We start from the raw sequence: 26,579 nt of genomic DNA, 5'->3' as shown, positions 1-26,579 counted from the left end.
GCTCCTGCTCCCCACCCACCTTGCCCCTCCAGAGTCCACAGCCTTCCCAGCATGCTACTTGATAAGCACCCACCATGACATCCTGCTGCCGTTTTACAATAGTGATTTTAAAAATATATAAAACTGAGACAATAAGCGTGATTCTCAGTTAATGGAAAAGATCATCAGCAAAAAAGCTTTAGTGGTTTCTGGGAGGCATATCACTCATACTGGCCACCTCCAGACAGCCCTGTCTGCTGTCTTCATGGACATGCACAAACGACAAGCGAGCCTCTTAACTATAAAAGGAATGAGTATGAAATCGAGTCGTGGTCCTGGGAGGGGGATATGATGCACACCCTCCTGTCAAAACAAAAGGCCATCAGCTCCAAAATAATTCATCATCAACACAGGGCAGAATGTGGGTGAGGGCGCATGCGCTGTAATGCACTGGGGAGCTGCGGGTGAGGGCGCATGCGCTGTGATGTACTGGGGAGCTGCAGGTGAGGGCGCATGCGCTGTGATGTACTGGGGAGCTGCGGGTGAGGGCGCATGCGCTGTGATGTACTGGGGAGCTGCGGGTGAGGGCGCATGCGCTGTGATGCACTGGGGAGCTGCGGGTGAGGGCGCATGCACTGAGATGCACTGGGGAGCTGCGGGTGAGGGCGCATGCACTGAGATGCACTGGGGAGCTGCGGGTGAGGGAGCATGCACTGAGATGCACTGGGGAGCTGCGGGTGAGGGCGCATGCGCTGTGATGTGATGTACTGGGGAGCTGCGGGTGAGGGCGCATGCGCTGTGATGCACTGGGGAGCTGCGGGTGAGGGCGCATGCACTGAGATGCACTGGGGAGCTGCGGGTGAGGGAGCATGCACTGAGATGCACTGGGGAGCTGCGGGTGAGGGCGCATGCGCTGTGATGTGATGTACTGGGGAGCTGCGGGTGAGGGCGCATGCGCTGTGATGCACTGGGGAGCTGCGGGTGAGGGTGCATGCGCCGTGTTGTACTGGGGAGCTGCAAGTGAAGGCGCATGCGCTGAGATGTACTGGGGAGCTGCGGGTGAGGGTACATGCACTGTGAGCCTTCTAACAATGGGGAATGAGGTTTTGTGTATTTAGATAAATAAGACGATGCTGCACTGCAGTATTTTCTTCTAAAGGACACAGAGGAAGTGACACAACCACATCCTGCTCCAGTAAGGTAGCTTCACCCCCTCCAGCCTCCTGAGGAGGTAGACAATTGCCAGTTACTCAGGAGAAGTTTAGTCATAGTATAGCCCTGCCTTCTAAAGCCCTGTCCCGTGACCTCCACTGGGAGCATAGCACAACGCCTTGTGCGGGACAACCCAATCAGGGTGCTTCAGTCACAGCCTGAGCCAATCAGAGTGCCCCCCTGGGAAAAAAATCACCGCCCTCGCCCTCATTCTTCTCAAGAATGAGAAGAAGCAAAATACATAAAAAATGTATGGCATGCTTTAGTGGAACTCTGTCACTGCAGCAATCTAGATGAGAACAAATACAGAGGTAGGTTAGCAGACTCAGACTTAGATTCATAGCACATATGTGACAAAAGGATTACAGCATTATTCTACTTGAGGGAATCCAAGACAAAGCATTCCTTACGGACTTCACAATCACTACGGGCCGTGATAAATCTAGCCCTTTGCTATGAGGAGGTCTTATATTCAGTAGCACTGGTGATAAAGACAGCCAACAGTCCTGGGAGCATGAGGTATAATCGGCAAAACAGATTGCAGTTAACTAGCAAAACAAAGCAGTGAGGAGACCAGCGACTTTAAAGAGAATCACTCATTTCAGACGCAGAAGAACGGGGAAGCCCAGCCAGGCTTCAGCCTTAAAGAGCAACTCGGGCGCCACTCACCCCCGTGCTGCCGATGAAGTGGTTCAGTCCATGGCTCCTCCCACACAAGGCAGTGCTGTGCAGAGCGCCAGGGGCAACCAAGGGTCTTGTGACCCCCATTAGAGAAGGGAGGGGCTATGTCTGTGTGTGTGTGTGTGTGTGTGTGTGTGTGTGGGGGGGGGGGGGGGTTGCACACAGAGACGAGAGTCAGAGAGAAACACAAAGGCAACCAGCTGTGCATGCCCCAGTGAGGGGGAGACCAACAAGGAGGGGAAGCCCTATCTTTTACGCACACGGCACAGAATGCTCTGCCTTCGACTCACACACAGTGAACATTTTTCCACAGGAACTGATAACACTCATTGGGAAGAAAAGGGGAAGCGGCTTCTTATGCCAGATTGATACGTTTCATAAAGACCACCTGGCCAGTCAAGACCCCAGAGCCAGAGACCACATGACGGCACATATGATCCCTACACCACACCGACAGTCTCAGCCACCCTGCCACTGATGCTCCAGCTTGGGAACACGATTGGAGACTCTCGGCAGGGTGGAAGACACCATCGACCATCAAAGCAGAATCGGCATTGCCAAAATCGGCCCCATGCCCCCCCCCCCCCCGAGACTGGCACTGTTAGCAGCTTCAGAACCATCCTAGGTTGGTTTTAAAGCTGTGCGTGTTGTGTTTGTGGAACATGCATCTTGTAGAAAGCAGCAGTACGTGTAGCAGAGCTCTGTGCGAGAGAGCAGTCCCACTCGCAAAGGACGGCTCACAGGCAAGGCCCGGGTCCCACACCGATGGGCCGCTCCCATTACCCAGCTACATCGCGGCTCAGCTCCGCATTGTGCCGTCATCGCCTACCAGAGTTCCCCCCTGTGCCGGGAACACCGAGCCGGGCCGGCTGGCGGCCAAAGCCCCGAGACAGTGGTCACCTCCGAGGCTGGACTGCGGTGAGATGCCACCAGTATCACCACTACATGCTGTTGTCTCTGTGGGCCACGTGGGGCCACGTCCGCCTGCCAGGCAGCCCCACACCGGGATTTCCCATTTTCCAGGCGGGATGGGTTATTTTTGGGCCGGGAAGACCCAGGATAACCGGGAAGCTGCCCAAAAAGCCAAGGCTACCATTAAGTCTTAAATTTAACCTAAATCCTGGCGCCTATTTGAAATAGCCAATTACTCTGTTTCCTTGGGAATCCACCCCCCACCCCCAACACACTCTCATCCAACAAACACCCCCTCAGTTGTGTGTCCTGTCACCCGCCTAATGAGTGTCACCCTACATTCCACAGGCTTTTCTAGTGACACAATGCCACATGGAGAACGGAGCCCTTCGCTGTCCAGTGGGCACCTAGCCGACAGCTGCCTCTGTAGGACAATAGTGGGGGGGGCACAGGGGCCTTTCCCTACTCTGGGCCTCCTGTCTCTGCAGGCAGAAGATGAACATGCAGCGTGGCAAAATCCACCCCTCTTTGATCAGCATAAGTACCATAAACTCCACCAGATCATAAACTCTTGATGCTTTGTGCCCAGGTGAGCGTTACGCATCCACTTTCTTTGTCTGAACGATCACGAGAAGAATTTCCCCCAATGAGAACACTGTTAAAATAGCACCATGTGCAACCACCTCCTCTGACTCACTGGCTGGATGACGAGATGACAATTAACCAATCAGAGAGCGCGACGCCAAAAACGGCCCCGTTGACCTCGGCCTCAGAAGCGTTTCCAAGCCGCGGGGAGCTCCGTAAACCTCGAAGTTCTCTCTAGCTCAGAGCGCATACCAATGACGACATGAAAACAGCGGGAGCCGCTGGAGAGCCAGCCTGGCATGCCGGTGGGGAACCCGTGACAGAGTCGGTGCGGAACAGACAGGCTGACGCCCGCTCATGCAGGGCTGCTGCCTGGGCTTGTCGGACGGGCCGCCTGAGCCATCTGACAGCTACACACAACCAGAGGGGCAGGCAGGATTCCCTGCTGGAGCAAGGCATTTGTGACCAGCACAGCACTGTGGCCCAGGGGAGTTTGCCTCCATCTTGCATCATCTCACTGCCTGCTGCCTTTTATAACCCTCTGTGATGATGTCACCACATTCCCTTCCTTCAGTGGACTAGGAGGCAGTGCGCTTAACCTAAAAGTGATACCAGTTACATGAGCTATAAATAGTGGAGAGAGGACACTCGTTACTCGGAAAGGCAAAAGCAGAAAGTACATTATGCAAGTGAACTGTCCACAAGTCAGTCAGCTGTGTGGTGCCTACTCTTCCACGTCGTGACACAGTACAGTTTGTATGGAGATGGGGGACAAAAAGCAAAGTATGACCTCAACAAGGATCAGGGTCAGAGGTCAGGACACAGACAAACACCAGTGAAGGCCTCTGGCTTCTCAGAGCTTGGAAGCATCGCTGGTGAACCTCAAACAAGCTTCAAGTGGCTAAAGCCTCACAGGCCTCATGTCCGTCGCCTTAGCGACGAGATTAAGCCCCGCAATGATGCGGAGGGATGCACCCCTCAAACCTGTTGAGCGCGCTACCACGACCATGAAGGAGTACCAAATGCCAGCCTCCTCACTGCAGCCAGGTCAGAGATGTGACCAAAAGAGCTGTCCAGAAAGCCACAGCCATCTACTGGCCAGTTAAGACTTAGTCGTTCAGTGTCTTATTGATTATCACCCCCCAAAACCACTGCAGCACTGCATCACTGCATTCTGCCCACCGCACTGGCAGCTGCCAGCTGGGACCAAGCCAGTGGACGGAGCCAGTTGCCTCCCTGGACAGCGCAGTGCTCCCCAGGTGTTGCCCGCAAGCACCGCAGCTCTCAAACTAACTATCATTAATTATAAGTGGCCCCGTTCCTTAAAGCTCCCTGGCTGAATCCAACACGGCGACACGATTCAACTTTCACCTCCAACCGCGTCATAGGAAACAAACCAAGCCTCCAGGTCGCAGGCAGCTGGTCGCCTCACCTGCCCAGACATGCTGCGGGGCTTGGACAGGCGCATCACATGCCTCGCTTCCGGCACTCTCTCTCTAACGGGGGATGCAGGGCGACGGCCCAATCCACCACAAACAGGTGCCGATTCAGGCTACCCATTCAGTCCCGACGCAGACAGCTGGCAGTCTGCGAGCGGCTGCGGGACGGAGATGCGCAGACGGCCACAAGGCAGCTACCGCTGACCTCTTGCTGCCACTGAAGGTGTACGGTTAGACAGAACAAAAGGGGATGAATCAGAGGCAAAACCGCACACACTGTGTAAAAGCCTAGTGCCTGGAAAACAGAAGTAAGCACCAAAAAGGAACCCAAGACTAGAGGCATATCTGTGCTATACAGGCACACATAAGCACACACGCGCTTTCTTTTCGGTGGCCAATCACACGAGAGCCAACAGTCTGCCCAGCTACAAGCACGGCGCCTGGCAACCCTAATCAAATCAGAGCCTGTGATTCCGCTCACATGACCTGCCACACCAGAGCAGTCGACAGTTCTCTCGTTAAAGATATGGATGCGTCTCAAATTTGCACAAGAGGGGCAAACGCCCCAGAGCAAACATCCACGAGCCGCGTGGACATACAGGGTTACTTCATGCCCACAGGAGGCTCCATCTTTGAGCCAAATTTTCCAAAACAACTCTGCAAAAGTTAGCGGTTAGACGGTGCAGGAAGCGCTACGGCAAACCGCCGGCGTCGTGCTGACTTATCCGCGTGCCCTTATCGGGCCGGCTGACCGGCAGGACGAGGACCAGCACGGTGGCGAGGGGGCAATCCACGGCACAAGCAAGCCGGCAAGGCCACAGGTTGCCAGGGCCCACTCTGTCATGGCAGCATAAGCAGTCATAGGCACCGCGTCTGCCTGCCTGAGAGAACACAGCCAGTCCTATTAGGCCTTTTTTTATTTGACCATCTTGAAAGACTTAAAGCCCATATGGGTCTAAATCGTAACATACAATAAGTGGATTTTAACCTATTTTGTTTATGCATCCAAAGTGGGGGGGGGGGTTTAAAATGTTCAAGTAACTTCAAAACCCAATTTTCTTGTGACTGACAGAATTACCCCCCAAAAGAAACAAAAGGCTGCAGCAGTTTGCCCCCCCCCCACCCCCTGTCTTCCAGTGACCTGGTCCAGATGGTGCCTTGTACAGTAACTCTTTCTAAGCATCTTTTCAAAGCCAGTCTTGGCTCAGACAGACTATAAGAGTCTTTAATGAAGTAAAAGGAGCTTGTTTTGTGTGTGCGTGCATGTGTGCGTGCATGTGTGCGTGCATGTGTGCGTGCATGTGTGCGTGCATGTGTGCGTGCATGTGTGCGTGCACAGACAGACAGACACACACACAAAACAAACAAACATAAGCTCCCGCATGGTGTAGATGGCACATGCCCGGCGCCCATAGGAGGCCTCTGTCTGCTACACTTCTGCCAATCCCTTGCCGGTCTACGCCCACAATGCTAGCCGCCCCACCCCACTCAACCCAACCCCCACGCACCACAAAGCCAGGCCTTCCCTATCCTTCGAAAGACTTCCCTACCCAAACTAGCCGCTATCATTATGGCCAACTGGTTGCACGCGGCCCCTGGCAACCTGCGGGAAGCAGACAGGTCTGCGGGATGTGCTGAAGTGGCGAGAGGTCGGACGTGCGGCTGAGAGAAGAACCACGGCCATGCCATGTGTGTCAGTGTGACTCCCGGGTACAGTGGGCAGATGGCACAGCTCAGACCAGCAGTTACTGGAGGATGTACCAGCCTATACCAGGCAGACAATGGGGTGCCTCTGAAAACAGGCCTGGGGGCCATCCATCCCAACCTGGATCCGCAGGTCCAGGTCTCCCCGGCCATGGTCTCTTCCGTCTGTACTTCATTGATGAAACCCCAAGCACCAGAAAGGACATCTGTATATATCATAACCAAGGGCAATTTTCCACTGCACCAAGTACTATACTTTTGGTAGGTTTGCCTTTTCCAGTGACTTCCGGTTAAGTACCAGCACCATCTGTGACCTATGAGTTCGAAACTGTTTACAAGACACACCAGTTGTATTGTGTTTCCTAGGCAGGCTATTTGGATAACCAATTTGAAAATAAACATGTGTCCCACCCTAAAGTACGTAAAGTATCAAACCAGCTGGGGTACTTTTTTGGTACTTCAGTACTTTAGCGTGGGACTTGCAAACGTGTTCATTTTCAATTGCTTATGTAAATAGCCTGACTTGGAAACACAATACAGATGGTCCCCAAGTTACGATGGTCCAACTTACGATGTTTCCGACACGTAAAAAATTGCTGAACATTTTTTGTAATATGTAAAAATATATATATATATATATTTTATGATTCACGGGCAGGCATTGCTGGCAGGCACCCATAGCAGCATACGAGGTACGACATGCCCAGGCACGTCTCCTGCGGGTCGTGACAAAGAGAGACGGGAAGCCCTCACTTCGGAGGAGAAATTAAAAATCATTAATGTGCATGAAGCAGTGAGGGTGATCGCAGATGTCGACTCTGATAGGTGGTGATCAATCTCCACAATTCTTAAGGACAAGAAGCGAATACAGGAAGTGATAACGGCACCTGCTTCGGTGCATTCTATGATCATCACAAGGAAGAGGATAAGATCTTTGGAAGAAATGGAGCAGTTACTGCTCATGTGGATGGAGGATCAGATACAAAAGTGTATATATTCCACAATATTTCCCACTTACGATATGGGTTATGTTCCGATGCACCAATCGTAAGCCGAGGAGCGACTGGACGACCATTTTGAAAAGTTACAAACTCAGAAAACAGTAAATCAAGTAATACTAACATAGTAGGGGAGCACGATATTGGAAAAACTACAAATATTGCAGTGTGATTTTGTTATAATAAATATTGGGGTAAGTCCACTTCTCACAAACCCAACTAGGAGTGATTTAAACATTAAAGATGTAAATGATTATAACCGTCTCGGAGAGCAAATGCAGCGCTCATGAAAAAGCGGTAAAACTTTAAACTGATTTTTAAACATATACTACATACATGAAAATGAACGACCAATAAAATTGCAGTGCTTGCCAAGTTTTGTTTCCTATGACACCGTTAAAAATGTTTTTGTGCAACTTAAACCCCCCCACACTATAACGTCAAGAAAGAATGAAGGTATGAAAAAGCCTGATCTCTTGTGGTCCTTGCCATGCAAGACCTGTATATGCATGACATGCGATGTTGACATTAATATCGCACTTTGCCCAGTCCATATAATATACTACAGTCGTTTTTTTTATTCTGTACAAAATACCCCGTCTCACACTGTGAAGTCATTCGGCAGCCATACCAAGTTTTTACATCAGTGGAAAACCAACACCTTGAAGTACCGAAAGTACGGTACCTGGTGCAGTGGAAAAGGGCCCCAAGCAATAAATGCAAGAGCACACAGATGGTTTAAACGAAAATCCTGCTAAATGAAAGAGGACTGTCATTAAAGAGCACGTTAAGCCTTATGATTCTCTCACAACAAAGTGCAGGTTTCTCTCATACTCTGCGGTGAACTGTACCAACTTCCTACCTTACAGCACCTCCTACTAAGACACGCAGGCAACAGGAAGAACGCTGAAGAAAATGACCAAGTAAAGAACAGGAAACAGCAGAAAGGTCTGTACAGAAGGCCAGCAGAGGGTTTGCATCCGCACACGATGAGCAGACAGTGGAAAAGGCCTTATGCTCTGCACAGAAAGTGAAAGTCATCGATAAGACCGACCAAACAGCTAGTAAGAACGCACAGGAATCAGGGGGCAGATCTGCAGTTCACAGGAAGCATTAACGAAGGACAGAGTAAACACACACAAAGCTGCTTCTCAGTACAACCCAAGACCAGCTTGCTGAAGATGAGCCCCAGCAACAAACCATTCAAGAAACCGGACTTAGCAGCAGTAGGTCCCACAACTACACTTTTGAGCAAACATTCGACTCAAATTACTTGGTTAAATATCCACCCATCTACAATAAGGAAAAGTACCATCTATAAAAGACGTAATAACAGTGAAAGCCATAAATAACACAAACATGGGCCATGTGGTGTGAAGCTTCTCCTGTGGCCTTTATCTGCCATCTCAGACTAGTTGATATGCAGGAGGCCGCAAGTGGCTCACAGGAAAACACCCAGCAGATGGTCTAAGAGCAATGGGGGGGGGGTGGCAATGACTAGAGGGGCCGCCGTAAATTAGGGCCAATCATAATGCCATCTTGTCAGTAATCTAGTTATTATAGTTAAGGGTCTGATGACCATTTAAGCCTTCTCTGAGCATCTCTTCATGCTTCAGTCACTCGGGGCGAGGTCCCACCCACAGAACCCCCTGCCCCCCATCACGCATGCCAGGCCGACGGAAACCTCGCTCCATTAACCCAGAAGCGTCCACTGGGATGCGGGGGGAGGAGAGAGAAAAAAGAATCCAGGAGTTGTGGCTTGAGTCTATCAAGGATCCTCTGCTCTGTGTAAAGAGGAAGACTTCTGGTCTCCCGTACCAGAACAGCCCTGAAAATTGTGGGACCTCTACTCACTCGCCTTAAAGTAAGAATGAAAATGTACCTCAAGAGGTCCCACTAAAGGCCTTTCGTGGTCAAGCATCGATACGAAGCTGCCTCAAGCCAGGAATCTGGCCAATGGGGAAGCGGCCCAAACCCAAACAAATCAACCCATCTTATTGTGTGTGTGTGGGGGTGGGGGGGTGGGCAGGTGATAATATCACTCTGGCTTGAAGCCACCAGTCCCCTTCTCCACCCCCACCCACATATAGACAGACAGACGGGAAGACACCTCACCGCTTGCTTAATGTAAGGGCCCAGCCGGCAGCGTAGATCAGACACAGATGGAGAAGCGGAGAATGGAGGCCGTCACTGAGCAAGAGCGAGCAGAGAGAACCAGCAGGGCCACCACAGCCCAGGACGCCCCCACCAACGGCAGCCCGACCCGGCGGATACGCGACCCAAACCAGTGTATCAGTGACCGATTAACAGTATCAGTTTCACTAACTGTGTCTAAGAACTACCTTCTCCCATGATTAACATAAATTAAAAATCAACCTTTAATTTCATACAACTCCTGTGAGGGTGGGTAGAATAGTGAGAATCTCCTGTACATCAACCGCACAATCATTAGTGAAGACATTGAACAGTGAGGCAGGCAGAGTGCTGGCATACGACCAGATCTCTGGACACTGAAACATACACTAGCCGACTGTGAAAGAAGCAGCCAGCAATCGCTAAGCAAGCCAACCCCCAAAACCCCTACGAAGAAACACAGTCCGGCGGGAGGGTCCCTGTTTACTGCTCAGCAGAAAGAAAAAAATATATATATAACTGCGCTTGAGGCAGCCAATGAGGACGTGGCCAGAGCACGCCATGGGAGATGGAATTAACATCACATCCTGCCGAGTGTGACTGAGCCTTTTGAGCCAGGCAGGCCTGTCCGGAGTCAAACAAACACACTTCTGTCATGTGCCATTCCGACGTGGCTGGACAGCTGCGGCCCCAGCAACCACGGGGTCGGGAGAGACCCCATCTGCCAGGGCACTGACGCACGGACCAATCACAGAGGGGCTCTTGTCACTGCACAATGGCGCCTCACCACCGGCAGCCAAGGCTCACGCGTCCAGGCTCAGCCAGACAGCTCATAGATGAACTGCTTCCTTTACTCCTTGGCGGAGGAGTCACCCTAATTGTATAATGTTAGTGTGCCCAAGGGGTTAGCCATCGACAGCCCCCCTGCTCCACCCCATCTACAGGGCTTCAGTCGTCTCCTCCATCACCCATGAACCTTTTCACAATCACTCCCTTTCAAATTATACATCTTAAATGGCTTTTGTGCTTGGTTTTAATTTCTTACTACATTTCCCATTCAGGGCTGCAGGGCATGTATGTTGGGTGCTGTGGGCACTGAGTATTAAGAGACTCGATTTCAGTTCGGTCATTGAGGCTATCGGTCGCAAATGTGGCATGCAGCTGCTGGTGACGTTCACCCTTGCAAGGAGATTTTTTCAGAAACCGAGTCCAGACGGTGCCTTACGGTCCAAAGGGAGGGAAGAGGCCGCTGGGGTCTGCTTATAATGTGGCTTTACGGGACATGACAGTCCGGACACCGGCTTACTCATCCCAAAGACATCAAACAGCCGCCCAAAACATAGACACTCGAGCACTGCCAACTTCCATCTGAGCTTTGAAGCACCAGCAAATCATACCCAAAAAAAAATCTGCTGCTACAGGCCCTCGTACACCAGCTGAAGCGGCTATTCTGCATGCGGAGGGTGGACAGGCTGCAACAATAACCGAACCCAAAAACCACAGCTTCAAACACGCTTCGGCACACTTAAGAGGTGGATGATGCATCACGCCATCCCAAAGGCCACACCGACGTGGAGAACGAAATGGCAGGTGACTTACGAGACTGGATTGTCAGCACGTCCGTTACCAAAAACCCAACCGGTTCAGTCAGGCTGCGAAACAGGTTTCACGGACATTCAATAATTTGTGGCCAAAAGCACTTTTTCATAACTGCAACTTCATGCTCAAAAACACCAACCTTTCCATAGCATGACATCATCAAATTTTTCTTCCCCAGTGTCAAAGCAACTTAACACTACCTTGTAAACACAGGATAATCGACTTATACAGTTAATTATTACATATAAATTCACAGCTTTTCGTGAAGTATTCTTTTTATATTCTAACCTGAACATAAAGATGAAAAGCGCTATCATACACAATTAAAAAGCACCAGAACCACACCAGCTTCTCCCCTCACCAGAACCGGAACGTTTGTCTGTGACTCGAGCGTAAATGGAAGCCTATAAACCTTCTGTCAACCTTCAGAACCACTGCAATAATAGGCGGGATTTGAGGGCAGGGTGTCACTGGGACAACATTTTTAAAAGAATCTATCTACTCTTTTTTTGTTTTACCACAATCAAGCTGAGTCATCCTTTGAGGATAAAGACTGACAGCACACTGTGCTGTAAAGGCAGTTATGTTTGACAGGCCGCCATCATACTTATGCAATTTCTAGGACACTCCAAACGGTGTTCCTATGACTCTACGACACCATTGTCTAAACCACTGACACTACTATTAATACCTTCCATAGTTTACCTGGGCAGTACACTACTGAAGAATCAGTTGAATAGAAGCAATTACATAAAACAACAAAAGACTGCAGGTAGGCAGGCAGACATTACCTGCCTGGTATCCATATACTTAAAAATATATTTTAATTTTAATGAGCTACTTTTAGCAGATTTCTCACTAAGCATACAGATTAAGACTGTTGGGCTTGCAGATTGATGGTAATGGATAATTCCACAAACGAACTGGCATTATAGCACAGGATGCAAGGATGGGGTTAAAATACGACCGTCCAAAAATCCGGCACAGCAAGGACAGCTGAATCGTGACTCATTAATTTCCTTCAGATTCTGACTCGGCTTTGGTTCAGGCAACCATGTCTGGTGAAAGACCATAGCGGTTCAACAGTAAGTCAGCTACCACAGCAGCGAAACTTGGGCAAATCAACAGGAAGGTTTGCCTGGTGTGCTTATTTTACTTCTTTTTCCGTTGTTTTTGCATAGTCAGTCAATACTGAAGTTCACCCACAGGAACAGCTTGGTGTCTGTGCTCAGAGATTTTAAGCTGAAGCCGAGTACGACTTTACATCTTCCCATCTTCATCCATCACTCTACCCTTCCAGGATACACCTGAGAACAGCTCTAGTTAGTCTGACCACAGTGTTGCTGCTCACAGATTTCGCACATATAGACCTTCATCCAACTTAAAAGCCCCACAACAGCAATGTTTTACATTACTGTTTCACAGTATTCAGAAGGCGAGAATATCAGATTTAATAGACACCGCTGATGTCTGCACAGACTCTGAGCTTAGTTTTTTTTTTTTTTACAAAACTAATATAAATCAAAGACTTATGGGAAATAAAGTCAAATGCATTTTCAAGCTCCGGTTCAGCCTGCGTGGGACGCGCTATAGCAGCCCGTCTCCCCACATCCCCCTTCTCCATCTGCCAAGCAACAGCTTCTCCACAACAGGATGTGATGTAGGGCTTCGGCACATTATCTGTACAGCGCTAGGGCAGGGAGTTTGAGAGCAGAACACACTTTTCAATCGGGCGATTATTCCCGTGCTTTGTCGCGACACGATAATAGGTGAACAGAGGAACGGCTGCAGAAGACGGTCCGGGGCGGACGAGTGCAGTTCACGCCTTTTCACACTAGGGGAAACCTGAGGTCTGATGGTGGACGTTCAAATGCAAAAAGCCAAGCAATTAACGGCGATGTACCGTCTCTCTTGTCTGTGGGTATCGTGTCAATCCGATCCGAATCGGGGAAAATCACCGATGCATCCGTGCCAAGCAATCGGTAAAACGAGGAGTCACGCCTGCTAATCCGCCGCATTGTCTACATACTCTTTTCTTGGTCACACCGGATCTCGGCGTCGCGCATCATTTACAGCATTAGTGTACCACCAGAGAAAAATGTCAGCCCCAACCAAGCACTGTACCAAGCCCATATATCTCCGATATAAACAGCGTAGCGAACAGTCAAAAACAATACATTTTCTTAACCAACCTTGTATACTTGTCCATAGGTGCCATTGCCGACTACTTCCACCAATTCAAAAATCCCAGCCGGATCCTGAAAATAATAATAAAAAGTAGTTCAATAGATTGTAAGGAGAATTACTGGCAAATGTGTTTAAGTTGTGCTAAGGGTGGGTAGCTGGCACGTACGGCTTCAGCGTCCTATATTTCCCTTGCACATGCCAATGCATTGCAAACAAAGGAAAGATAGGAACTCCGCTGACTGCACCCTCCCAGCCCCGATAATAAACAGGCACAGGGCTTGTTTGCCCCAACAAAGGAAATCTGCCCGTTATGGATGAACCTCGGCGTCGAAGAAGCGAATCCGAAACGAGTTATAAAGTCGTGAAAATCCTCGATCGCCGCACTAAATGACGGGATAACAACGCCGCCCTTGTCTAACACTCACCCGCAAAGACGAGAGGTCTATGTCCACCAGACTCTTAGCCGGAGAGTCGTTCGCCATCTTTTAAATAATAAATAAAAAGCGCGGCGTCTAATCCGCGGTGGCTTCACGCTGATCGTGTCTCCGCACTGCCGGAATGGCTCATGTGGCGCGGCGCTTGCCGATCGCTCTCGGTCGCTTGCAGCCGGTCGCAGCCTCGCAGGGACGCGCTACTCCATGTTGAGGTGGCAGGGCTGGCGGCAGCTCGCTCTCCGCGCACAGGAAGCCGGCGAGGGGAATGGCAGCGGGGGAAGGCAGGGCCTGGCTGCAGACTGGGAAGGGAGGGAGCGAGAGAGGGAGAGAGAGAGAGAGAGAGAAATAACGCTTCTCCGGGAAACCAGAGATTATAGGATGAAAAAAAGTTTTTAAAAAGAGCTCCCCCTCTTCCACCTCCGACTGGGTAAAAAAAATGAACGGAAACACGTTATTTATGCACCAAAAAAGGTGCCGAATATATTTTGTTGCCGAAAGGAAGAACCGACTTGATCTTTTTTTTTAATCTTCATCCGAGATCGGCTGCCTGGCCCATCAATATTCATAACGACATGGGTGTGGCGAGGCGACGAAAGGTCACGCCTTTCCAAACGCTGACACGTTATTCCCCCCAAAGGCGGAAAATCTCAGCCTCTTGGATTATATTTGGGATGGAAATCGAAGTAGATATGTACGTACAGGGATAAAAAAAAAAAAACGAAGTGTGTTTTTTTCTGGGGAGGTAGGGCGGGGTTCGTTTTATGTTGTATGACAATAGATGTTTATATTGACGACTATATGTCTTACATTAGGCAGCTGTCGTGAAACGAGTCTACGGAAAAAGTACCGACATTTTTGTATGCAGATGATAAATCAGATGAGAAACAGACTGCCGCAGTTACAGTCCTGTATATATTCTCGATTTGCATGAAACGTGAACCGACCGTAATAAAATTAATGAATTAAATTCTGTTTAACAGTTTAAATTCTTTATATATGGGGAGTATTTTAATGATGCAATGTTATATAAAAATACGTAAAAATATATAATAATATTTGAGGCGGATGGAGCAGCCATGCTCCCCGGGCCTAGAACCCATGGCCTTGCAGTGACGTAAAGGGACTGGAGCTGTTTAGCCGCTGCCTTCTTGCAGATTAGCGGTACTGTCATATGGTTGCGACTTGTGTTACACTGACAGCCCGCTGTAAAATGTGTATCTACGGGCTTTTAGCAACATATGGCAAAAGCCATTTGAAATCAGTCGGCATGCTCACCTACTGTGCTGTAAGGGTTTCGAACCTACCAATGCCAGAGGAGCAAGAGTTTGTATGAGCTGCTTTGATGCTGCATTACAGACTAAAGCCCAAGGCTGCTGCAGACTGGGGGGGGGGGAGGTAGTGTAACCAGACCCGCTTGGCACCAGAAACGTGTTAATGGTGATGTCACCCTTTGGATCCTATTGGCTGGCCTGTTGGATCAACTTTTCTCTGCAGTGCTGTGTGCCCTGTGCCTTCTCTCCTTTTTAGTGCGTTACATCCTGTATTTCCTTCTTTACTGTTTTTCTTTTTTTCCCCCTTGCTATGGTCTTTAAGAATAAGGGAATACGCGACATGGTTTGCCTAGCACGTTAGCACTGTTGCCTGTTTCTGCAACTTGCTATTTACTGAAGCGATTTGTGTTGAGCGACTTACTGAATGGTGACACATACCATAGTGATTAAGAACATGGACTTGTAATCTGAAGATTGTTCCCAAGCCTTAGTTACAGTTTGTGGTATAGACGCTATTGTTAGGATGAGAGCTCAGTGTATTTGGTGCTTCAGATGTAACTTGGTCACTAAATGGTAACTCAAAACAGTGAAGACGCAGTAGCCCTCTGTGGCGGAGTTCACCACCTTTTTTTTACATCGTGCCACTTGAAAAGTAGGAAATCGGGGTTACGCTTCAATATAAACTAAAGAAACACTAAGCATGCAGCCTCATTGTGACGCATTAATAAACTTTTTGTCTGCAAAAACAATCACACGTATTTCTGCCACAAACATTTCATCTGCTCGATCAGATTAGAGGTTAATTAGAGCCTGTCAGGAGGGAAACGGGGCTCAGGAATTTCCCGAGATATTTCGCCATTGTTGTTAGTACTATTGTCCCCCTTCCCCCAATCCTTCCCCTCAGTTCTGATAGTGATGTTTCAGGTCCCTACTGGGTAAATTGCAAGCTCTGGATTTTTTTCATTGATCCAGCAGGGGGCACTGTCTTTGTTAACCCTTACTAGCTATGATGTGTTACTGGTTTTTGTAGCAGTTTGACTGAATGAGATGTAATTATTGCAGTTGATTTGAACTGTTTCACATAAAGCTGTGCAAATAAGAAAATCTAATCTGAATTTGCTTTTTATCTATAATGAATGAAAAGAGAGTGTTTGAGTTTTAAACAGCACTTTGTCCTCAGTAGGGTTTGGTTACTGTTTTGTTTCAAACAAATTGGTCACTGTACAGGGATCTTTCCACTAAAGTAAATGACTTTGTCACTCTTCCATTCTCCAAAGCAAAAAATTGCCCTAGTATGTGACACACCTTAAGGTTGTGTGACTTGCTGTTGGCTGGAGTCTGTGTCCTGGACTGACCGTATCTGCAGATCTTTCACCTGGTCTGTGTGTTAATTTGACATTCAGTGCAGTTGGTTAGACATAACTTTACTATACATGAATAAATTTGGTTATTTAAATAAAGAATGCTTTTTTAGTCTTTCTAACTTATGTGGGATTTAAACCAACAAACCTGGCTTGGAGTACAGGCACCGGTTTATGAAACCAGAGGTTCTCTGGTATTCAGTCATCTCTAGAGAGATCCCCATGAAATCCTCCCAAATCAAGGCTCCGAAAATTCCCGTAGTGGTAAAGTGAGATTATTAACTAACAGCGACGCGACAGCTCGTGACAGTTTGTCCGATTTTTAGGGAAATGTCAAAGGAACGTAGGGACTTCCTCTTAGTGGAAAGACTATTATATTAAGATCCAGTGAAATAATACCTACCGTTTTTATGTGCAGATAGTGTGGACCTGTAGTCCATGTGATGAGGAAGTGCCACAGTAAAAAGATAACAGTTCTAAACTGCCTGCTTTTCACCTTACTAGACAGGCATTGTACTTGGCCTGTATAAACAGGGTTAAGGGTGGTGGTTCCTTTTTCTCAGGGACATGCTGAGCAAGTTCTGTTCAGTAATATTCCCCATGAACAGGGGCTGTAATAACCAGCCAGCTGTGTGACTCCTCTGTGCATATCACTCAACAAAGTACCCTGGGGGGGGCTTTGCATCTGCGTTTCTTGCCTTTTTTTTTTCCTCTAGAAGAAGCTGAGCCTTTTTCTAAATCAAATGCACCATATGTGTCTCTACAGCCGTTGATCAGGTCAGACCGGTCTTGCCGTTGCCGCAGAAGGGAAAAAAAACAAGAGATTTGTAACTCCATGAAATTATTGAGGGTGGGGGGGAGAGTTCAGTAACAGAAGTAGGACACAAAAAGTGAGGATTGTTGTTTTTTTACATGTATTATTGTTATTATTATAGTTTTTTTCTTAGCAAATGCACAGACCAACACTCCTCTGCCCTGCTACACTTTCCATATAGTGTCATTTGATCACTGAGCACCTATACTGAACACAGTGTGAGTTCTATAACCCTTAGTATTATTGTTTGAAAGATACTAGTATTTGTTAACGGAGTGATTTTGACGCCCAACAGCAGCACTTCTATTTGGATTTTTGTTAGGGGCGGTTAGGTGCTGTTATCTTTCAGTTGGTCATTTTTATCTTAAATCTGTCAACCTGTTGTATTTGACGTAGGTACCATTCACACCCAAATGCATTGTGACGTCTGGTTCCTAAGCATTTCTGTAAACCCAGTGAGTTATGTGCACGTTTTCAAAAATAATTGTGAGCTCTCCGATGGAGACTTCACCTTTGTCAGTGATATTCATTAACAGAACTTCCGCAGCAAAGCAGGTGGCAGTGACGTGTTTTTATAAGTCTGTTATCATATTTGTTTCGCAATCATCCCACGTGTGGTACTTCCTGTTGCCCTGGATGGGGAACAAGAGCAGGGGGTGGTTGGCAGACATGAGGATAAAGGCCAAACAGACAGAGGTGGTTCCAGGCACTTGTCACCTCAACGGTCTCCCATGTCCCTGTACAGTCTTCAGCAATTTCTGCATCTGTTTTACCTGTTTAGTCTGCTGAAGTGGAACCAGCTCAGGCGAACGATCATTACATTTCAAATCCTGTTTTCTATGGCCAGTCTTGACAAGGAGCTGATATCGAGGTCGTTGTATTGAAGGTGGTGTATAAACAAGAATTCTTCACAATCAGTACTTCCTGTAATGCACCATGAACAGCCCTGTGGTGCCGCAGAACCAGCCCTGGATCGGTCACAGCTTTTTGATCAAGCATCAAAGTTACAGAGTAGGTGTTCCCCTGCATGCGCCCTAGCCATACTTCATTTCCATTTCTCCGTCCGTGCCACCGCTCCTCATTGCCAACTCTCTCTCCGTCCATCATCCTATTGAGAGTGAATATATAAACAAATCGGTTTAATTTTTATAACACACCACCCCTCCCCCAATATGATCCCCGCAGCCAAGAGCAATATCTGCTCTAAAATATGCCTCCTCCCTAGCTACCAATCAAATGTGCATAAATATTAAATACCATACTACCCTACCACACACACAAATTCACTCAAACTGGCTTAGATACCAGCAAGCCTGAAACAGCTATAGGTTATAACAATTGGAGTTCCAGATCCTATTTTAATTGAACTGAAGCTCATGGTGAAGTGGACCTCCTTACAGTACATTCCAGGTATCGCCAGCTAGAACACACTACCCCATCCACCCAGCCATTGCTATGCCCTGCCTACATCACCAGGAAAACGTTTTCAGGACCACACACTGGGTAAATGTGCAAGCCCGGAGAGTGCTCACTCTTGTACATGCAAGAAATGGTTCTTTGACCATGGTCTTGAAAAAACCCTGGTAGATAATCTTCCCTTGGTTTAGCTGTACACACTCCATAGAGTCTGGATTCAGGGTGTTGCTCAATGATGCTCCTTTATGTACTGTGTGCGGCAATGCAGGTATCTGAGTGCTCATCCACTCCCTTATAGGTGACAGTGAGTAATAATCAGCATTTGTCATTACTTGTAATCTGGTCGTCATGATGTGCAAGGATGAGACTGTTCTCAGCTTGCAAAACACCTGACCATGTGGTTACTGATTATAGGTAACTGAGCTGGAGGAATGACTGGGCCATTAGTGCCTCGTACCTTCACACACCTTACTAGTCAGGCATTGTAGTCACACTAGCTGAGAAAACACTTCCTGTTGGTTTTGTCTTGTTTTCCCCGTTCTGCCTGAGGTCACTCGATACACTAGCCCTCTGGTTTCGCCCAGTCAGAGGCCCAGCCATGAGAACCAAGGAGCGTTAAATTCATATGAGTGCGTATGCATGTGTCTTCAGACATGTGACTCTGTGTGTTTACAATGGTGGGCGCGGCTGCACTGAACCCATCTGTATGTAAATGCGTATGAACTTGTCAGAGATGACACACTAAATGCAATATGTGGGAATTTTGTAGCTTATCTGTGAACTGTTTGCATTGACATCACATTTGTCCTTCAAAGAGATGTTCTGACTTCCCAGTTATTCATCTTGAATAAGGGAATAGGGGTGTAACTAGATCTCGTGTCACGAGATCTCGCGATATTACAACATGACGAGATTTCTCGTCGGAGTGAAAAGCGGTCTCGGGAAGGCGCTGCAAATCAGCTGCTGTAAGCATGTCGGCGTCTGATGAAGTTACCGTAGCACAGTGTTTCTCAAACTATGGGTCGCGGACCGGTGCCGGTCCGTGAGAGGGTTTCCGCTGGTCCTTTAAGCAGCACCTTTAAGAAGATGAGGGACTTCACAGTTAACAGAGGTTTTTGTCTAAAGCAACATGGAAGTTAGGACCAAAGAGAAGGACTAGAGAGCATCCTTGGGAAAAGTTGGGTTAAGGACCTTGCTCAAGGGTCCAACATTGATGTGATTATTCGACCAATCACAAGACGTAAATTGAGAAGCTTCTGGGAACAGGCACCTATGCACCAAAGATAGTTTTGTTTATTATCTGTTTTAGACCAGAAGGTTCTAGTTCATGGTCCAGAATGTAGTGTGGAGCACTCAATGTGCAAAGAGTGAAAAGTATTGGAAATATGTGAGAGCACCTATAGAGCCGATTGTTCTTTCTAATAACCATGAAAACCTTCTTATGTCACGTTATTCTACCATGTAAAAACTGTAAATAAATTAATAACTACTACATTCCCATCTGCAAACCATTCAGCGATTTCCCCCACTCCGTCTTCTCAGGCCTATGTAATAAGGACACATCGAACTCCTAAGAGCGAAATCCAATCCATTTATCAGTTGCTTCAACAGTCATGGATATTGTGTATGATTCACTCCTCAGCTGCGGTGAGAGCTGACTTTAGCTTCAATGTTTCCTCGCCGTGTGGATGTGACATTCACCTTTGCATGAACCTTTATCCAGATGAAAGGCAGCAGTCTGATTATAGTCTGACTCTACAGCAGTTACCTAAATCCCTGATCGCCTCTCAGTGGCCAATCCTTGGCTAATTAACAGTGGGGCGAAATGTACTATTCCAGTGATGGTAATTATCCATGCAGTGTTTCTTATTAACTGTGGTAATGGAAAGAATATGTAACCCACGTGACTGTGAGTAGCATGCGTTTGATCTGTATGTATCACACATTATGGATCATATTGAAACATACCTTGTACACCATCGAATAAGACGTCTTATTGGTCAATCGCTTTATCCATAAACACCCTGGTTGTCTAATGATAACCACATTTGAACAATAGGCATCTACCAACTTACTAAACTGTCACACTCAGTGATCTCTCTGACTTGATGCAGTTATTTTCACAGTGTAGTTCATCCTACCTAAACCAAATTCTGCTCTGCTACCCCAAACACACAGGAATATATCTACATGGTAAGATTCAGAATATATCTTGGTGTCTGAGTAAGTTTGTGACTGGCAGTATCTGTTATCTTTGGTTGCTTGTTCTTTGTGTATTTGACTATGACTATAGCCTGTTCTATTTTTCATTTATTATCACAAGTACTCTTGGTGGCAATGTGGGAATCCAGGCCAAAACAACCACTGAACATCACAGAACAGAAGAATAAGCTGACAGTAGAGTTTCCCACAATGCATCAGGGAGGGCACATTCTTGCTGGATTGTGTCTGGTTCCCCCTCAGCAGAGGGGCCCTTTTATAATGTTCTCACAACAGTCCAGTAATGGCCGTCTAGTGGTTACCAAGTTATACATGATGTTGCTTCATTCTGGCACATTATCAAGACAAATGAAAGTTGAAATGTAAATGTCACTTTTACCACTTCGGATTTTGTCAACATTATAGTACCGCTCAGGTACAAGGGAGAACATAGAGGCAAGGTTTTTTAAATAAGGGTTTTTTTTTCCTTTAAAAAAAATATTATAAAATGAATATCTCAAATAAGTAATGAGGGGCGGCATGGTGGTGCAGTGGTTAGCACTGTCGCCTCACACCTCTGGGACCCGGGTTCGAGTCTCCACCTGGGTCACATGTGTGCGGAGTTTGCATGTTCTCCCCGTGTCGTCGTGGGGTTTCCTCCGGGTACTCTGGTTTCCCCCCACAGTCCAAAAACATGCTGAGGCTAATTGGAGTTGCTGAATTGCCCGTAGGTGTGCATGTGTGAGTGAATGGTGTGTGAGTGTGCCCTGCGATGGGCTGGCCCCCCATCCTGGGTTGTTCCCTGCCTCGTGCCCATTGATTCCGGGATAGGCTCCGGACCCCCCGCGACCCAATAGGATAAGCGGTTTGGAAAATGGATGGATGAAATAAGTAATGGACAAAATATTGCCTCATGAACCATTTGCTGTACTTTCTAACCCCACTAGATGGTGCTCTTGGTTTGTATTGGGACATGCTTTGTGCCCTTTTTTGAACAGAGAGCACCATCTAGTGGAGTCAAAAAATACAGCAAATGATTTATGAAGTGTCATTTTAGCCACCATTACTTCAAATGATGCTTTAGTTTCTAAATTCTTCAATTTCTGTACATCCTATCTTATATCCTGTTAAACTTACGCAAAGTCAAGAATAAAGCTTAGGGTATGAATACAGGGTCTGGCTATTCTCTGGCTAACTCAGGGGCCCAACAAACACATGACTATACTGCCAAGGACAGGATTCCAGCCAATGGCTTTCAGATCACAGTCATGGGGGCCTAAATTGCTGAGCCACACATGCAAAATCACAGCTAGTTGTGTTATTTCACCAGATGATGTTGTGCCACTGTCAGCCCTATGAATGCCAGTAACTTATATAACTAAGACCAGGGCAAACGCTATGGCAAAGTGTGATGGACATTTTGATCAAAATGTGTTTTTTTAAATTATGGATATGGTATTTATAAACGTACCCTACATAGCTGTTTTTCCTCAGCTAAAGAATTTTGTTATCGACACAGACTAGTCCTGCCACGGACATGTTTGTCCATGTACAGACAGGTTGACGATCCCTGAATAAGACATGTTGGGCTTTGACCTCGAAAGCTCATTTCTGTGTAGGGCTATTAGCCACACAAGCAGAGGCCTGTGACTTAGCAGGACTGATATAACTCGGGCCTGTGCACTGCTAGTGCTGTGAGGGCACTGTAGCCCTGTGCTGTACTGTCACCGCTAATGCTAAGAGTGGCAAACAGGGACTGTGGTAGCAGTATTAGAACATAAGCACCTTTCAGCCAGGGTGCCCCAGCTTTTGGCAATGTCAATTCCTTCTAGGCACTTTTGGGAACCTAGTCAGCAATCAGAGGCGGGGCTTACTGCCCACACTGGGTACCAGCATCTGCTAGATAAATAGTAACAAACGATCTGGGAGGTATCGCTTTCTGAGTCACTGAGATAGTGATGGAACCCCTCCCTTAGTACCCCCCACCCAGCATGTTCAGTCAGTCATCCCCCAGGGGTAGGGGCGTGGGGATGTTTGGGGAGGCAGGAAATGGGAGATACAGTGATTACCAGACAACTTGGTCAGCTAAATTTGTTTAATGTATACCACACATTTAAAGGTATCAAGCCAAAGTGGCTTTACCACAAACGTGTGGGTAAGATGAGACACAGAGATTTGGATTACAGTTTTTCTCGATTGCTAAGACACATTCCTGGAAAGCTGCTCTCCTTTTCTGTGAACACAAAACCCAATTTTCAAGCTACATTCACAAAACCTCTGACTCTTCTTGCAAAACCAAACTTTCACCCCAAAACTGAACTATGCTGTCAAACATGCCTCAAGTCAATCCAAATTAAATACTCCACTGAGTAGTCATTAAACACTACATAGAAAAAAGGAAAACACAATGCTCAGGACATGAAGCGGTAGAAATAAATGTTTATTTAGGCTAAATGCATGTTGCAAAACAAAATACCTGGGCGTTTGTAACACTTGTACGTAGAAAAAAGAAATCCTGTGCATTTACATGTAGCACTTATACGTAACAATAAAGCACAAAAATATACAATTGAAGTACAAAGAAAAGAAGTGCATTACTCCGCCACAGCATCATATCTCCGTACTGGGTCAGGCCACAGGACTTCATCTACATCACAGGCCACATTTTCTCTAGCCAGGCAACGGGGGAAAACCCCCTGGCATGCCGTATCCAGGCTTGACATGCCTCCACACCCATGTCACCACAAGCCAGTTCCATGGCTTGCAGGAGATTTACCCTGGTGTAAGGTTGGCGTTCATATACCTTCCACCGCCATGAGGAGAAGAATTCTTCAATGGGGTTCAGGAAAGGGGAGTACGGTGGAAGGCAAAGACTGATAAAACCTTGGTTCATATTGAACCACTCTCTAACCTGGAGGCCTCTGTGAAAACTCACATTGTCCCAAAGAACAACATAGATGGGCTGCTCATCCTGCTGCCCTAACAGAGCATCTCGCATGTGATTGAGGAAAATGAGGAGCTGGTGAGTGTTGTAGGCCAACTGCAGTAAATCACTACTTACAGTAACCAACATTTATGTGTCTGGATATATACCAACCTATACATACTTGGATCTTTGCTCTTTGACTCTATCAGAGTTGCGTTCAAAGGGCACTCTGTACAGCTGTTTGAGGACACGGTCAACAGTAGAGAGGCTGACACTGTCGATACCCTCAAAATGCACATGGTCAACAATGATCCACAGCTAAATTTCACGCAGTTTAATGGTGTTGTTCTCACAGACCATGTCGACAATTAGGGTCTCTTGGTGTGGGGAGAACATAGATGTCCTACCACCCCCATGTGGCAGTCGTTCAATTCTACAAAAAGAGAACATGCACTTACAAAAATACATACATGGAATAGGCCTACAAACAGTCAGACTAACTCTCCATTACAATACTATAGTACACTGGCACAGTGATGTACCGAAACATGTTTACTGTGGGACAGTATATAGTACAGTCATTGTACATTTGTAATTGTTGTCAACATTTACATACTATAATGTCAAAAAAGTAACTACCTGTTCTCTTCTCTAAATCTTCGGATTATGGTGAATCTACTGATGTTTGGTTGTACCCTTAGTCCGGCCTCCTTCATTGTCATACCATGGACAAGAACATGGTCAATCACAGTAGCTCTGATTCTATCAGATATTACTGTTCTTTGTCCTCGCTGACCACCTCGACCACCTTGATCTGTTCGACCTCCTCCCACATGAACTCCTCTTCTTAGATTTCTATCCATTGTAGTGCCTCACAAACCAGTGCTCTGGCTTATATGTACCCTCACACCATTAGCCACAAGTGTGATATATTTTGAGTTGTTGTGTTCAACCGGTGACACCTGAGCTTTAATTGTGTTTGACTTTTGCCACCTGTGCTCACCATTATGCAACACAGGTGCATCACAATGACAATGTGTTGACAAGATGTGTCTAAACAGGTGACGAGTGCTTATGGTTTTGCCAAAAGATTGACTGATTCAATAAGTGGGTTCAGGCAACTGAAAATTTGGTTCAGACAATAGGGTTTAGTGTTTTAGCAATCAAGAAAAACTGTAAAACCAGAGCAGGAATAGGCAGCGTCATTAATCATAAAAGGGATTTGAACTTCTTTAAGTTCTTACTTACTGTACAACGAGATTTAATACAATCTGAAGGCAATATGCATGTATTTGTTAACTGTAGCCAGAAGGTTACGTTGACATTTCTCAAACCATCTCTAAATGTACTGGCACTGCCTACCCCACTTGGAGGCAAGGAGGCATTTGCTCTCTTCTTCTGTCACAGATGGACACTGGGCCATCAGAGAGTTAAGCAGTTTGTTGTTAGGGAGGGGGTGTGGAATGGAAGCCAAAGCAGCCAATGGTACAGTGCCTGTGTGTTCCATTGGGTTTCGCAGTCTCCCGGGCGACAGGAGCAGAAAGGTGCGTCTCATTCACGCTCCTCCACAAAGCATTGCATGGCTTTCTTCTTGTTCATTTTGTTTCCTTTTAAAGCCAGACTACTGCACACTGAAGGACAGAAGATGGGGGGTGGGGGGGGGCTCAGGCTTCTTTGGCTGCCTGCCACGTGGCATAGATATTTACTGAAATACACCATAAGCATGATTCTCACAGCACTTCTCAGGACTTAAACCAGCAACTTTATGGTTAAAAATCTGTGTCCTTAATCATGTTTGCCACCTGTTAGCCTTACCATCACAGAATTATTCCAAAATGTGCATGCATTAATAAATAAATTTATATATATATATATATATATATATATATATATATATATTCCTACCAATGGCCAAGAGAGGTAGTTTATATATATATATATATATATATATATATATATATATATATATATATATATATATATATATAAACACCCGACAGTTAATCTATCAAGATCCCCTACCTTAGGCTTGAAAAACAGGACACAGCAGAGAGCCAAGACACAGAGGGAGGGGCAGGAGAACTCCCAAGTGCTCAATCTTGCAGATTAATTTCTAAAAGAAAGCCTATTGATTTCTGAGAGTAAAACACGCTGGACTAAGGACTTGAAGAAAAAAAAATACAAATATAGGATTGCAGGAAAAAAAGCCTTTTTAAGTAGTGCCATAAAAATCATACCCAAAAAATCATCCAAAAAATACTTTGGATTGACTTCAGAAGCATGATAGGCTATTAATCACTATATTGTTCTTCATGAATAATATGCCGTTAATGTAAGCATGAAAAGAGAGTTAACATATTTCTTACACATTAAGTTGGTATTATAATAGCAGCATTTTAATGTGTACAGTTAAAAGCCAGTTATAAGTGGAAGAGCAGGATGAAGAGGAATAGGACAGTGTGCAGATCCACAGTCCCAAACTGTCACCTGTACATGACTGGGGAAAGCCACAGGATGGGACAGGATGACGTCATCATTTCCTGTTGGATGACGTCATCGGTTTCTGTTTTACAGGTCCATCATCAACTCCCCCTCCAGCATGGATCAGGACTGGGCACAGGCAGAGAAGGGAGAAGACTGGAGGGAGGGAGGGACGGAGGGAGGGAGAGAGAGAGAGCGCAATTGGTGAAAGAGAGAGAGGGGGGAGAAAGAAAGAAAGAATAAGGATA

The 26,579-nt window shown here is 46.7% G+C and overlaps 1 protein-coding gene across 4 annotated transcripts in view; it reads right to left on the bottom strand.

The window, feature by feature from the left end:
• The window catches only part of LOC125709775 (mitogen-activated protein kinase kinase kinase kinase 4), a 65,510-nt gene extending 51,042 nt beyond the window's left edge, over window positions 1–14,468 (bottom strand). The window contains exons 1-2 of one of the 4 annotated variants that reach the window (XM_048978598.1): window positions 13,855–14,468; window positions 13,435–13,500 (exon numbers count right to left, since the gene is read on the bottom strand). In XM_048978598.1, coding sequence (XP_048834555.1) covers window positions 13,435–13,500; window positions 13,855–13,911 — 123 coding nt within the window. In that variant the 5' untranslated portion in view covers window positions 13,912–14,468. The remainder of the gene's footprint in view (window positions 1–13,434; window positions 13,501–13,854) is intronic. The other 3 variants (XM_048978595.1, XM_048978594.1, XM_048978597.1) reach the window with 3 other exon arrangements.
• Window positions 14,469–26,579: the final 12,111 nt, after the last annotated feature.

Source organism: Brienomyrus brachyistius, chromosome 16 (genome assembly GCF_023856365.1).
Source record: "Brienomyrus brachyistius isolate T26 chromosome 16, BBRACH_0.4, whole genome shotgun sequence".
In the NCBI taxonomy this organism is placed as follows: domain Eukaryota; kingdom Metazoa; phylum Chordata; class Actinopteri; order Osteoglossiformes; family Mormyridae; genus Brienomyrus; species Brienomyrus brachyistius.
The sequence above is the reverse complement of the archived record's forward strand: the minus strand, read 5'-3'. Positions and strand labels throughout refer to the sequence as shown.